Source organism: Callithrix jacchus, chromosome 6, assembly GCF_049354715.1.
Source record: "Callithrix jacchus isolate 240 chromosome 6, calJac240_pri, whole genome shotgun sequence".
Classification (NCBI taxonomy): Eukaryota; Metazoa; Chordata; class Mammalia; order Primates; family Cebidae; genus Callithrix; species Callithrix jacchus.
In genome coordinates this window covers 117,714,624-117,727,751 of record NC_133507.1, presented here as the reverse complement: position 1 = coordinate 117,727,751, position 13,128 = coordinate 117,714,624, and the positions used below count along the sequence as shown (strand labels likewise).

The 13,128-nt window shown below is 35.7% G+C and overlaps 1 protein-coding gene across 2 annotated transcripts in view; it reads left to right on the top strand.

Moving 5' to 3' along the window:
* GTF3C3 (general transcription factor IIIC subunit 3) overlaps nucleotides 1-13,128 on the top strand; it is a 51,770-nt gene that overhangs the window by 26,699 nt on the left and 11,943 nt on the right. For both annotated transcript variants that reach the window (XM_002749586.5, XM_035305200.3), the window contains exons 9-16: nucleotides 387-490; nucleotides 2,122-2,293; nucleotides 4,608-4,810; nucleotides 5,126-5,227; nucleotides 5,990-6,125; nucleotides 8,087-8,324; nucleotides 9,000-9,190; nucleotides 10,866-10,990. In XM_002749586.5, coding sequence (XP_002749632.1) covers nucleotides 387-490; nucleotides 2,122-2,293; nucleotides 4,608-4,810; nucleotides 5,126-5,227; nucleotides 5,990-6,125; nucleotides 8,087-8,324; nucleotides 9,000-9,190; nucleotides 10,866-10,990 — 1,271 coding nt within the window. The remainder of the gene's footprint in view (nucleotides 1-386; nucleotides 491-2,121; nucleotides 2,294-4,607; nucleotides 4,811-5,125; nucleotides 5,228-5,989; nucleotides 6,126-8,086; nucleotides 8,325-8,999; nucleotides 9,191-10,865; nucleotides 10,991-13,128) is intronic.

Sequence of the window (13,128 nt, the reverse complement as noted above, 5' to 3'; positions counted from 1 at the left end):
TCGTACTCCAGCCTGGGCGACAGAACAAGACTCTCAAAAAAAAAAAAAAAAAGAGAGAGAGAGAGAGGAGACCTTTCAATTCAAGAAAAAAAAAAGAGAAGTTTCATACATCCTCATTGTTTTTGTCATTTTAGTTCTCTGTAGTTTAGTAGAGGATGTGAGAGTATGTTTTGGATAAGTACGTAAGGTATTAGAAATGGAATAGGAGGCATACTTGCTGCCAAAGGACAGACTGAAAGAGATATAAGAACTTATTAATGGAATTGGCCACACTAAGAATTGACTGTGGAATCATTTGCTCTGAATGAAATAAATGAGATCTTACATAGAAAATACACATCTTAAGTTTGCATATAGGAACTGCTTCTTGTCTGTCTATTCCCCAGCTCCTGAGAATGTTACCTGCACTATACCTGATGGCGTGCCAATAGATATCACAGTGAAGCTGATGGTCTGCCTTGTACATCTCAATATCCTTGAACCACTTAATGTATGTAACAAGATCTGCACTTGAGACTTCAGATCACATACACCATCTGTTTTCTTTAGATGTCAAGAAATTATAAATTTCACATTTCTTAATAATTAGGGAGGTAACAATAAGCATTAAATAATTTTGTAGGAATATCTTATAAAAACTAAAATTGTTTTGGAATTGGGCTTATAGTAATTTATTTTTCTTTTAAAATAACAATATAAAGATCAGAATTTGAGATTGTCCTTAGACAGTTAAATCATTGGTAGTAATTCTGACAGCAATTCTTATTTGCTGACTTTGGACCAAGTATACTGTTGTTAAAAAAAAATACTTATCTACTTTGTGGACCTTAGACTAAGACATTGAGTAATACATATCTGTACCCTCATGAGTCAGGATGTCTTTTTTGTTTTAATGGGATTAGATAATGAATAAAATAAATGTATAACATACAGGACATTGTCTGGTGATTAAGTGTTCTGGGAAAAAAATCAAGGAAGAAAATAAGGAATATTGGGAGCAGGGGAAAGTTGCAGTTTTCAATAGGGGATCAGGTGACATTTGGCTGTGTGCCACAGCATACACTTATAATCCCAGCATTTAGGAGACTTAGGCAGGCAGATCTCTTGAGCTCAGGCATTCAGGTCCAGCCTGGGCAACACGGTGAAACCCTATGTCTACAGAAAATACAAAAAATTTAGCTGGGTGTGGTGGTGCACACCTGTAGTGCCAGCTACTTTGGAGGTTGTGGTGGGAGGATTGCTTGAACCCAGGAGGTAGAGACTGCAGACCCTGTTTCAAAAAAAAAAAAAAAAGTGACATTTGAATAATGACCTGAAGGAAGTGAGGAAGTAAACCTTGAGGATATCTAAGGAAACAGCTTTCCAAAAACACAGAAGCCCTGAGTCACAGGGTGTTGGTTAGAGGAAGAGCAAAACAGATCAGCTGTGTCTTAGTTCTTGCAATGCCTGCCTCTGAACAGATCCACAAATGTGTTTAATGGGTATGAGTTTTTAAAAATAAAGATTTTAAAAGTTTTTATTTTTAAAAACTTTAAAAATAAAGTTTTTTTTTAATTTAAAAACTTAATTTTTAAATAAAGTTTTTAAAAATAAAATACAGAAAAATGACTATATAAAGCAGATTTTGTTAAGACTTGCTCCTTTTCAGCTTGCCTCAGATAACCGATAGGTAGGTTAAAAAGAAAGCTGTAGACTTTGGGAGGCTGAGACAGGTAGATCACTTGAGGCCAGGAGTTTGAGACTGACCCCATCTCAACTAAACATAAAAAATTACCCCTGCTTGGTGGTGCGCATCTATAATCCCAGCTACTTGGGAAGGTGAGGCATGAGAATCACTTGAATCCAGGGGGCTGAGGCGGGTAGATCACTTGAGGCCAGGAGTTTAAGACTAGTCTGGCCCGTCTCTACTAAACATACAAAAATTAGCCTGGCCTGGTGGTACGCATCTGTAATCCCAGCTATTTGGAAGTTGCAGTGAGCAAGATTGTGCCACTGCACTGCAGCTTGGGTGACAGAGCAAGACTTCGTTTCCATGGGGGGTGCGGGGCATGGAGAAAAGCTACAGATAGATGTGCAGGTTTGTAACAAATGTTTAATTTCGGGCTATTATTTGTGGTCTAGCCTCTCTTGACAACGCTAGTAGAACAGAATCCTGAAGATATGGGAGACCTATACCTAGATGTTGCTGAAGCTTTTCTGGATGTTGGTGAATATAACTCTGCGCTTCCCCTCCTCAGTGCTCTTGTTTGCTCTGAAAGATACAACCTTGCAGTAGTTTGGCTTCGTCATGCAGGTAACACTTTTAAGTGCAAGTATTTCTGGTTTCAGGGCAGTTTTTGAAAGTCAGTATTTTAAATTGTCTTGCTAGGCTACTGAGTGATTTCTCCATCACTAATGCTTTGGAGGAATGATTTACTTAATGATACCAGAGTGAAGTAGGACTCACATGTCCCTTAAATGCCTGTCTTGAACTTGTCTTAACCATAGGCTCTGGTTTCTAGCACAGGATTGTCAGACTTGGGGCAAAATCTACGTTCGAAGAGGTTTTACAGACTTATATTTAATATGTTATTTTGGGAAAAATTAATATATTTTTCAATGCTCTTTTAGCCACACATGCTCAAAATTGGGTTTTATCAGCCATTTATTACACTGTGCCTAAGTACACAGTAATCTGAAGTGAATGATTTAGACTAGAAAAGACAGCTTAAGAAACATGATTACATCTTTTGAAGAAATACATGAAAGCAAAAAGTATTATTGAATCAACATGAAAGACATTAAAAATCGAATAGTTTTAGTTTCAAATTCTGTGTGATGGCAGAAAGCTCTAATGGCTCTTAAGTATTACATGAGGACAGAAAGTTTGCTATAACTAGAGAAGCACTGATTGGCATTTTAGGGTAATGGTGCACTCACATCACAGATATGAACTAGGAAAGAGCACTTAATGATTAAGATAACAATTTTCGTTTAGATGAATGAATAAGAACACAAATGTAGGCCGGGCGCGGTGGCTCAAGCCTGTAATCCCAGCACTTTGGGAGGCCGAGGCGGGTGGATCACGAGGTCAAGAGATTGAGACCATCCTGGTCAACATTGTAAAACCCTGTCTCACTAAAAATACAAAAAAAATTAGCTGGGCATAGTGGCGCGTGCCTGTAATCCCAGCTACTCAGGAGGCTGAGGCAGGAGAATTGCCTGAACCCAGGAGGCGGAGGTTGCAGTGAGCCGAGATCGTGCCATTGCACTCCAGCCTGGGTAACAAGAGCGAAACTCCGTCTCAAAAAAAAAAAAAATAATAATAATACAAATGTAATACCATCATAAAAAGTTGCATTATTTGTAAGATTTGAATTTTAAAGACATGAGCACGTTACTTGAGTTTTTATTGCCTAATTAAGGCTGTGATATTGAAACTGCTCCTTTGTTACTAATGGTGTACACTTTAAAAATCCTATTTAATCATGATTCTGTTAAAAGCTATTTCCATTTTGAGCCCATGTGGCTTGAGATGAATGGAAGGTAAAGTCTCAGAGTCATCTAAAAATCATCAAGAAATTTGGGATCAGTATATATATAAGGATAATTAGAGGAATTCAATGCTTGTAGCATAATAACAAAATAAAATGTTTTTAAAAGTGAAAAATAAATGTAAGAAATTGTGATGTCATTGTGATGGTCCATTCATATTAATGTTCTTCCATTATTATCAAAATTTAACCTAAAGATGATGGTCAGGAGAGATCTGAGATAGCAACTGGAGGCAAAAATGCTTAGGAGATACAGTGCAGTGAAAAGGATGGAAAGAAGAAATGCTTACAGAGACTTATTTTCAGGTTTAAATGATTGAATGTATTGATTGATTGGGTGTAAAGTTTGAGAAATAGGACCCAGTAACCTCACTTGTGAGAACATACCAGGAACTAATTGAGTGGGATGAGAGGAAGTAGTTTATATTGAGTACCACAAAACTCGGGAGCCTGGCATGTAACACAAATGAATGAAGTGGGAGAGAAAATGCTAGGGAGAGGTGGGAACTGACAAGCCCTTTCTAGAGGGCAGTTTCTCTGCTTGGACTGATGTGCCATGTGGGAATGGGGCACCCACTGGTGCCAAATACAGAATTTTCCAAAGACTCTGGTACCCTGGATTTTAATAAAATCCTAATTTTAAGAAATATAGGAGTTAATGGTTTTTAAAAGCATTGTGGTGTAATAAAACATACCTGTGGGTTACACTGGTCTGCCAATTGTGTGCTCTGGTTTATATATGTGAAGATGTTACTGCAGTATTATTTATTAGAGTAAAAATTAGATTTTTATGTAACCATTCAAAATGCCAATGAAGTCAACGTTTAATGCTCTATGAATAAAGCAGAACCCAAAATTATATGTATACACTGATTACTACATATAGCAATTTAAATTTATTAGAGAGATTGATTAATAGAGATTAGGGATAGATGTTTCAGAGTACTAGAAATACATATTCATTTCTTGTTATAATTTTTTATATTGCTATGTTTCTTTTCAAATGGAAAGGTCACTTTGGCCAGTTTACAAATCTGTAGTTCATACTTAACCCTTTTTTTAAAATCATCTTAGAATGTTTAAAAGCCTTAGGCTATATGGAGCGAGCTGCCGAAAGCTACGGCAAGGTGGTTGATCTGGCCCCACTCCATTTGGATGCAAGGATTTCACTTTCTACTCTTCAGCAGCAGCTGGGCCGGCCTGAGAAAGCTCTGGAAGCTCTGGAACCAATGTATGATCCAGATACTTTAGCACAGGATGCAAATGCTGCACAACAGGTGGGCCATGTTACATATAGGGAAGTTTTTCTTGGTACATTATATTTTAGAACTTTCTCCTCAGTTAAGGATGTCTCTATAGCTTACGTACAAAATTTTATTTTAGTATATTCAACTCAGTGTTTTTGAAAAATAATTTTAAATGTTAGACTGTTCAGCCACTTACTATAAATTATAGTTTTTAAAATACTGGCACTTAATTCTGAAAAATGCAATGTTCTTAAAGTTTTGTTTTTAAAAATGTTTCTATGCAAATAAAATAATTTATGGAAAAGGAATCTTGTTAGGCTCATTATCTTGTGCTTATTTGTTTAGGAACTGAAGTTATTGCTTCATCGTTCTACTCTGTTGTTTTCACAAGGAAAAATGTATGGTTATGTGGATACCTTACTTACTATGTTAGCTATGCTTTTAAAGGTGGGTAATGATCTTTATATTAGCCTTGATGACTTTTTAAATGTTTACTATTTTATTTAAACATAGATTATTATACTACTTTATAATTGTTTTACTATATTAAACTCAGACTTTAAAAGTGAAAATCAGATAAAAACAAAAAAGCTAGAGTTTATTGGCATATGACTAAAAGTTCTTGACAATAGCTTAAGTGAAAATCTTCCCTAATACATATTTAGAAAAGCGAGCACCATAGTGCTATCAGATATGTGCCCAGTAGACAGTACAATGAGCCAAAATTACTCACTTTGCAAAAGTATTTTCCAGATCTAATATTCTTTCTGAGTCTGGCTTATTTGCAGGGAGGTAGCTCTGAGGGTGTATCTCTGGGTGTGTATGTATAACATGTTATAATGTTAATGTGAATTGCTTTTTTTCCTTCTGAGGTGAGGAATGTGACCCAAAATACCTTTGGTAAGAAAAAAAAAGTCAGTTCATTCTAATTTAGTTTTTTAATGTAGTAATTTGCTTTCTTTTTTTCTTACTAAGGGAGCTTTCAGTTACACTTGTGACACCTGTGACCCATAGGTTTTCTTTAGAAAATTATTGTTTAGAGCTGGGTATGGTGGCATATGCCTGTGGTCCCAGCTACTTGGGAGACTGAGGTGAGAGGATTGCTTAAGCCTAGGAGTTCAAATCAGCCTGAGCCAACATAGCAAGACTTTATCTCTAAACAAAAAAAATTATCATTTAAAAAATCTGAAATTTTCATCTTGAATTCAGGTAGCAATGAATCGAGCCCAAGTCTGTTTGATATCCAGTTCCAAATCTGGAGAGAGGCATCTCTACCTTATTAAAGTATCAAGAGACAAAATATCAGACAGCAATGACCAAGAGTCAGCAAATTGTGATGCAAAAGGTAATTACTTCATTTGCATTATATTATATAAAATGTGGCTTAATTGAAAAAGACTCATGAAGTAGCATTGGACAGTAATATAACTGAAAATATATCCTGTTCAAATAAAATGAAATTTCCTAATCTAAATCTCTCAAGGGTAATAAACACATTTGGTGTTAAAAAGGAAAGGCAAAATGTAAATACTTAAAAAGGAAAGCATCTGCCTGGATCTGTGAAAGAAGTAAAACAAAACTTTTCATTTTACTTTTTTAAAAAGAAAATGTATTTTAAGAAATTTGTGAAGATTCGATAACAGTATAGATTATTTGTCCAGAGACTTTAGAGAATATTCCATTCTCTATTACATAATTTTTAACAACTGTAGCAATAGTCATAGAAACTCTGAAAATAAGTTGCTGTGACCCAGTCTCAAGTAATACATCTTTAAAAGATGACAGCTTCTACCTATGCAGCTTGTGTTTTGAACCATGTTTCCTTATGTTATATTTTTCTTTCTATGTGATCTGCCTGTTTTCATTCAGTGATTCCTCATTGGAGGTTCATGGTTAGTTTTTCTTAGGCTCTTAAATTTTGTTGTTTTAAATTTTATCATGATGAGGATCACATTACATTGGTGTACCAGGATAGGATGAACTAAGCCTGTTTATGTCACATGAAACTTTGTACCCTAGTATTTTCACTTTGTTTTCTCATAGATATTTTATCATCTTGCTCTGTTCTCTTCATAGTTATTATATTTAAGGTTATTACATTCCATAATTTATTTAATCATTTTCTTATTTTTTGGCCCATGATCACTTTTGATAATTTTCTTTTATAACCAATAATGTAGTAGCATTTTCATACATACAGATTTGTTCATATTTTGATTGTTTAGGATAGATTCTCAGAAGGAAAATTATTGGATCAAAGACAGTAAAATTTTTTTATGGCTTTTGATACTTCTTAAGGGCTATAAAAGGGAGGCTTTTTACAGAGAACTAAGGAAGAGAAAGAGGTTGTTAAAGAGACATTTTAAGGCAGAGAAAATCGAGATCAGAAAAAGATCAAGAACAACTTGATTCTCAAAGTATGAATTTGAAATCATTTGCTGAGCAAACATTTGAATGCCTGTATATCCGTAACCCTCCATCACTGGGGTCCCCAACCCTGATACCAGTCTGTGGCCTACTAGGGACTGGGCCGCACAGAAGGAGGTGAGCAGTGGGTGGGCAAGTGAACATCACCACCTGAGCTCCCTGTCCTGTCAGGTCAGCGGCAGCATTAGATTCTCATAGGAGTGCAAACCTATTATAAGCTGCCCATGCGAGGGATCTATCTAGGTTGCACGCTCTTTATGAGAATCTAATGTCTGATGGTCTGTCACTCTCTCTCATCATCCCCAAATGGGACTGTCTAGTAGTAGGAAAATAAGCTCAGGGCTCCCACTGATTCTACACTTTGGTGAGTTGTACAATTATTTCATTATATGTTACAACATAATAATAATTGAAATAAAGTGCACGATAAATACAATGTGCTTGAATTATCCTGAAATCATCCTTTTCACCCTGGTCCATGAAAAAATTGCCTTGCATGAAACTGGTCCTTGGTGCCAAAAAAGTTGGTGACCATTTCTTTATGGGACTGCAGTCATAGAAAGTAAACTTATTCTGTCCTGGAGGAGATATATCCTAGCCAGCATGGAGAAATGCAGATGGGATTAGCTGGAACTTGTAGAGAACAAGTCCGATTCAATGCCTGGCATTGGAGATTGTTAAACTAGAAGAGTAGAAAGGGGTAGTATTGAAGGAGTGTAAGCAACCAACTAGCCCTTCTCATCTTTGTCAGGAGAGCACTGGCAACAATTTAGGCTCATGGTTATTAAGCTTCTCTTAAAATTGATGATGTGAATTTTTCTAATACTGCTGTTTCTGGAAATACAGTGTCCTAACTGGTTTTCATTGGTCTCATTTTAGCAATATTTGCTGTGCTCACAAGCGTCTTGACAAAGGATGACTGGTGGAACCTTCTGTTGAAGGCCATATACTCCTTATGTGACCTATCCCGATTTCAAGAGGCTGAATTGCTTGTAGATTCTTCACTGGAATATTATTCATTTTACGATGACAGGCAGAAACGCAAAGAACTAGAATACTTTGGTCTGTCTGCTGCAATTCTGGACAAAAATTTCAGAAAGGCATATAACTATATCAGGTGACTTCCCAGTTATTTATTTCAATTAGATTCTTTAATAGAGTAAGTATATATACTTTGATTTAGAAGCTACTTTATTTTTGGCTCTACTATTAAAGAATAAACTGTTTAATTCAGTTCGTTGGTGATTCTCAGAGGCAGTATATGAGATCATTCACTCTAGGGCCAGACTTTCTGGGTTCGAATCCCAGCCCCGACACTTACTGGCTATGGGACCTTAGGTTAGTTAGGTAATCTCAAGTGCTACAGTCTTCACTTACAAAAGGACATCATAATACGATAATCTCTTAGGGTTATAATGAAGGTTAAAGGAGTTATATATAAAGCCTTTTAACAATTCCTGGCAAATATTACAAGTTATTATTCAGTACTGCAGCTATAGTGGGCAGGGAGAGAAAAAGTGAAACCTAAGCCACTTGCTTCTGTTTTAGTTTAAAAGTTCTGTTGAAAGTAGAAATAAGATGTAGAAATACTAAGTTAAGCAGCATTTTCTGGGAAAAAATCTTTCATTGCGTAGGAGAGTTTTGCTTTAAATAGATTGAAACTGTCTGCTTTTCCTTGTTGGAGGATGGTACATTTCAGTGCTGGTAGGACAGCACTGAAGGGTTTTATTTTTAGAAATCAGGAAGATTTTTAAACATTATTTTACTCTTCACCTTCTTCCTGCAATTTTAGGATAATGGTAATGGAAAATGTCAATAAACCCCAGCTCTGGAACATTTTCAATCAAGTTACCATGCACTCCCAAGATGTACGACATCATCGCTTCTGTCTCCGTTTGATGCTGAAAAACCCAGAAAATCATGCCCTATGTGTCTTAAACGGACACAATGCATTTGTATCTGGTAGTTTTAAGCATGCGCTTGGTAAGTGTCCTGGCACGTGACTTTGTCAAGCATAAATAGTGTGGTGAATAGCCTAGCCTCTGCAGTGGAACTGTCTGGGTTAATTAGCGGCCCCACTGTGACAAATTATTCTACCTCCTCCTGCCTCAATTTTTTTATCTCTAAAATGGAGATAATAATTGGACCTACTTTGTAGAGTATTGTGAAAATTAACTGAATCAATGTAGAGAACTTAAAACAGTGCCTGGCACATATAGTAAGTGGATATAATAGCAAAAATGGTAATTACTAATATTAATATTTATTCTTATTAAGCTTTGGTTGTAAAAGGCTTAGATAGGCCTTATAATTCATTTTAAAGGTCAATTCTCCCTGCATAGGCCTATTTATTTTTAAAATGATTTTCATTAATTATGGATGCTTTTGCCACCTGATTTTAATTTGCTATAATGTAAAACATATTCAAGATTTGCTGAAAGTTTATTCCTTTAGGAGATAAGTCTGTATTAAGATTTATTTATGCGATGCTTACTAATTCTAATTAAACTTCATTAATCATTTATAATAATGAATTTCTATAATAAGGAATCAGAAGTAAATAAGTATTACATGCAGACTCTCCTTTAAAAAAAAAGTTAAGAAAGCAAACAAGTAGAAAAATACCTAACCAAATCTTTAAATTAAAAGATTTAAACTCAAAATTAGGCATGTATGTCCTACTGCCTAAAAGCTGGTATTGCCAGATTTAGTTATTATGAGTAAACTGGTTTTTGGCTATTTAATACTTTCATATTCTTTGTATATGGCTGGTGTTTTATAGTTATTCATCCAGTAACCTCAAACATCAGATGATTAAACATTCCTCTTTCGTGTGTGCTTTGTGGAATTGTTTCAGATTAAGAAAATATAAATATTTATTTTTCTATAATAGCAACTTTTACAAAAGGTTAAAATGATAGACAAATGGCAGTCTACCATCTTTGCTGCCTAAGAGATTATGTAGTGCCATTCCTTCCAGAATAGAAGCCAGAAGGAATAGAGTTTTAATCTATATGTGATATATCTTATTCCTTTATGAGAAAAACTTGCTTAAATTCCCCTACTACATATGATTAGGCTTTTGACATGAAATGATTATATATATGGAATACATGTAATTCATAAAACCCCAAATTCTTATTCTGTTATTGGATACAAAATAGTTGCTACATTTGGGAAAACACCACCATAGTCTAAAAAACAAAACAAAACTTTCCTCTTCTCACCTCCATGATCTACCACATTTGAATTTATAAAACAGATCAACTGAATTTATAAAAATGTTCACCAAAACACATCTCCTCCATTCCTTTCCAAATAGATTTAAGGTCATAAAATAGACGATTATTTATTATGATAAGTTGTTTATTTTGGAAGTATTACTTTACATGGAAATGTGTAACTGTGCCTAGAAAAAGTTAATTTAGTTATTCATATTAATATTCATGGTCAGGATACATTCATGGGGAACTTCTAATTATGTTATATTTTATACATTGTTTTAAAATTCAAATTAATAGGTGTCTGGTTGATATTTAAGATAGAATATACACCTTGTATATGTTAAAATCAGTATGTTTGTTTAGCCTTAAAAGTGGTGAAGAAATAAGGAACTCTGTTCTTGTCACATGGTCTGACACCACTGCTCATTTTCCAGGACAGTATGTGCAAGCCTTTCGCACTCACCCTGATGAACCTCTCTATAGCCTCTGTATAGGCCTAACCTTTATTCATATGGCATCTCAGAAGTATGTTTTACGGAGACATGCTCTTATTGTACAGGTAATTATTTGAGTTTCTCATTATTTGACTGTTTCTTAAAAATTAATATACTTAATACTTTTTAAAAAATCCTGCTTCAAAAGTAACACAATGCTCAGTACACATGACGGAGTCCTCAACACTTTATGTTCAGCTCTCAGCATATAGTTACATGTGTGGTTAAGACTTATGACAGCAATATAGGAAAGGTACACAGCCAGATCCTCAGGGACAAAGACACAGGTAGAATCTGGAGGAATGCACTGGCAAGCTTCCTTATAGTCTGGTGCCCCAAGGTCTCTAGCTGTCTTAGATACTGAAGATTATTTAATTTAGTTTAAAAAAATATGTAATAATACAACCAGTATTACATAATCATAATGTGATTATGACTATTTCCTTACAGCATCACCAACGAATTATTCTTTTAAAATTTTCTTTGTGGTTCTTATAATAATTTGAAAAATTATGTTTCATGTTCTTGTTTACTTTTTTTAAAATTATACTTTAAATTCTGGGGTACATGTGCAGAACGTGGAGGTTTGTTACATAGGTATACATGTGCCATAGTGGTTTCATGCACCCATCAACCTGTCATCTACATTGGGTATTTCTCTTAATGCTATCCCTCCCCTTGCTCCCAACCCCCCAACAGGCCCCAGTGTGTGATGTTCCCCTCCCTGTGTCCATGTGTTCTCATTGTTCAACTCCCACTTATGAGTGAGAACATGCAGTATTTGGATTTCTGTTCTTGTGTCAGTTTGCTGAAAATGAAGGTTTCCAGCTTCATCCATGTCCCTGCAAAGGACATGAACTCATCTTTTTTTTTTTTTTTTTTTGAGACGGAGTCTTGTTCTGTCACCAGGCTGGAGTGCAGTGGTGCAATCTTGACTCAGTGCAACCTCTGCCTCCCAGGTCCAAGCGATTCTTCCACCTCAGCCTCCCAGGTTGCGGTGCATGCCACCATTCCTGCCTAATTTTTGTATTTTTAGTAGAGACTGGGTTTCACCATGTTGGCCAGGATGATGTTGGCCAGGATGGTCTTGATCTTTTGACCTTGTGATCTACCTGCCTCGTCCTCCTAAAGTGCTGGGATTACAGGCGTGAGCCACTGTGTCCAGCTGAACTCATCCTTTTTGTATGACTGCATAGTATTCTATGGTATATATGTGCCACATTTTCTTTATCCAGTCTGTCATTGATGGGCATTTTGTTTGGTTCCAAGTCTTGCTATTTTGAACAGTGCCACAATAAAAATACACGTGCATGTGTCTTTGTAATAGAATGATTTATGATCCTTTGGGTATTAGTAATGGGATTGCTGGATTAAATGGTATTTCTATTTCTAGATCCTTGAGGAATTGCCACACTGTCTTTCACAATGGTTGAACTAATTTATACACCCACCAACAGTGTAAAAGCATTCCTATTTCTCCACATCCTCTCCAGCATCTGTTGTTTCCTGACTTTTTAATGATCACCATTCTAATTGGTGTGAGATGGCATCTCATTGTGGTTTTGATTTGCATTTCTCTAATGACCAGTGATGATGAGCTTTTTTTTTTCATATGTTTGTTGGCTGCATAAATGTCTTCTTTTGAGAAGTGTCTGTTCATATCTTTTGCCCACTTTTTGATGTGGTTGTTTTTTTCTTGTAAATTTGTTTTCATTCTTTGTAGATTCTGGAGAATGGCTTTTTGTCAGATGGATAGATTGTAAACATTTTCTTCCATTCTGTAGGTTGCCTGTTCACTCTGATGACAGCTTCTTTTGCTGTGCAGAAGCTCTTTATTTTAATTAGATCCCATTTGTCAATTTTGGCTTTTGTTACCATTGTTTTTGGTGTTTTAGTCATGAGGTCTTTGCCCATGCCTATACCCTGAATGGTATTGCCTAGGTTTTCTACTAGGGTTTTTATGGTTTTAGGCCTTACTTTTAAGTGTTTAAGCCATCTTAATTTTTGTCTAAGCTGTAAAGAAGGGATCCAGTTTCAGCTTTCTGCATATGGCTAGCCGGTTTTCCCAATGCCATTTATTGAAGAGGGAATCCTTTCCCCATTGCTTGTTTTTGGCAGGTTTGTCAAAGATCAGATGGTTGTAGATGTGTGGTGGTATTTCTGAGGCCTATTCTGTTCTGTACCATTGGTCTATATATCTGTT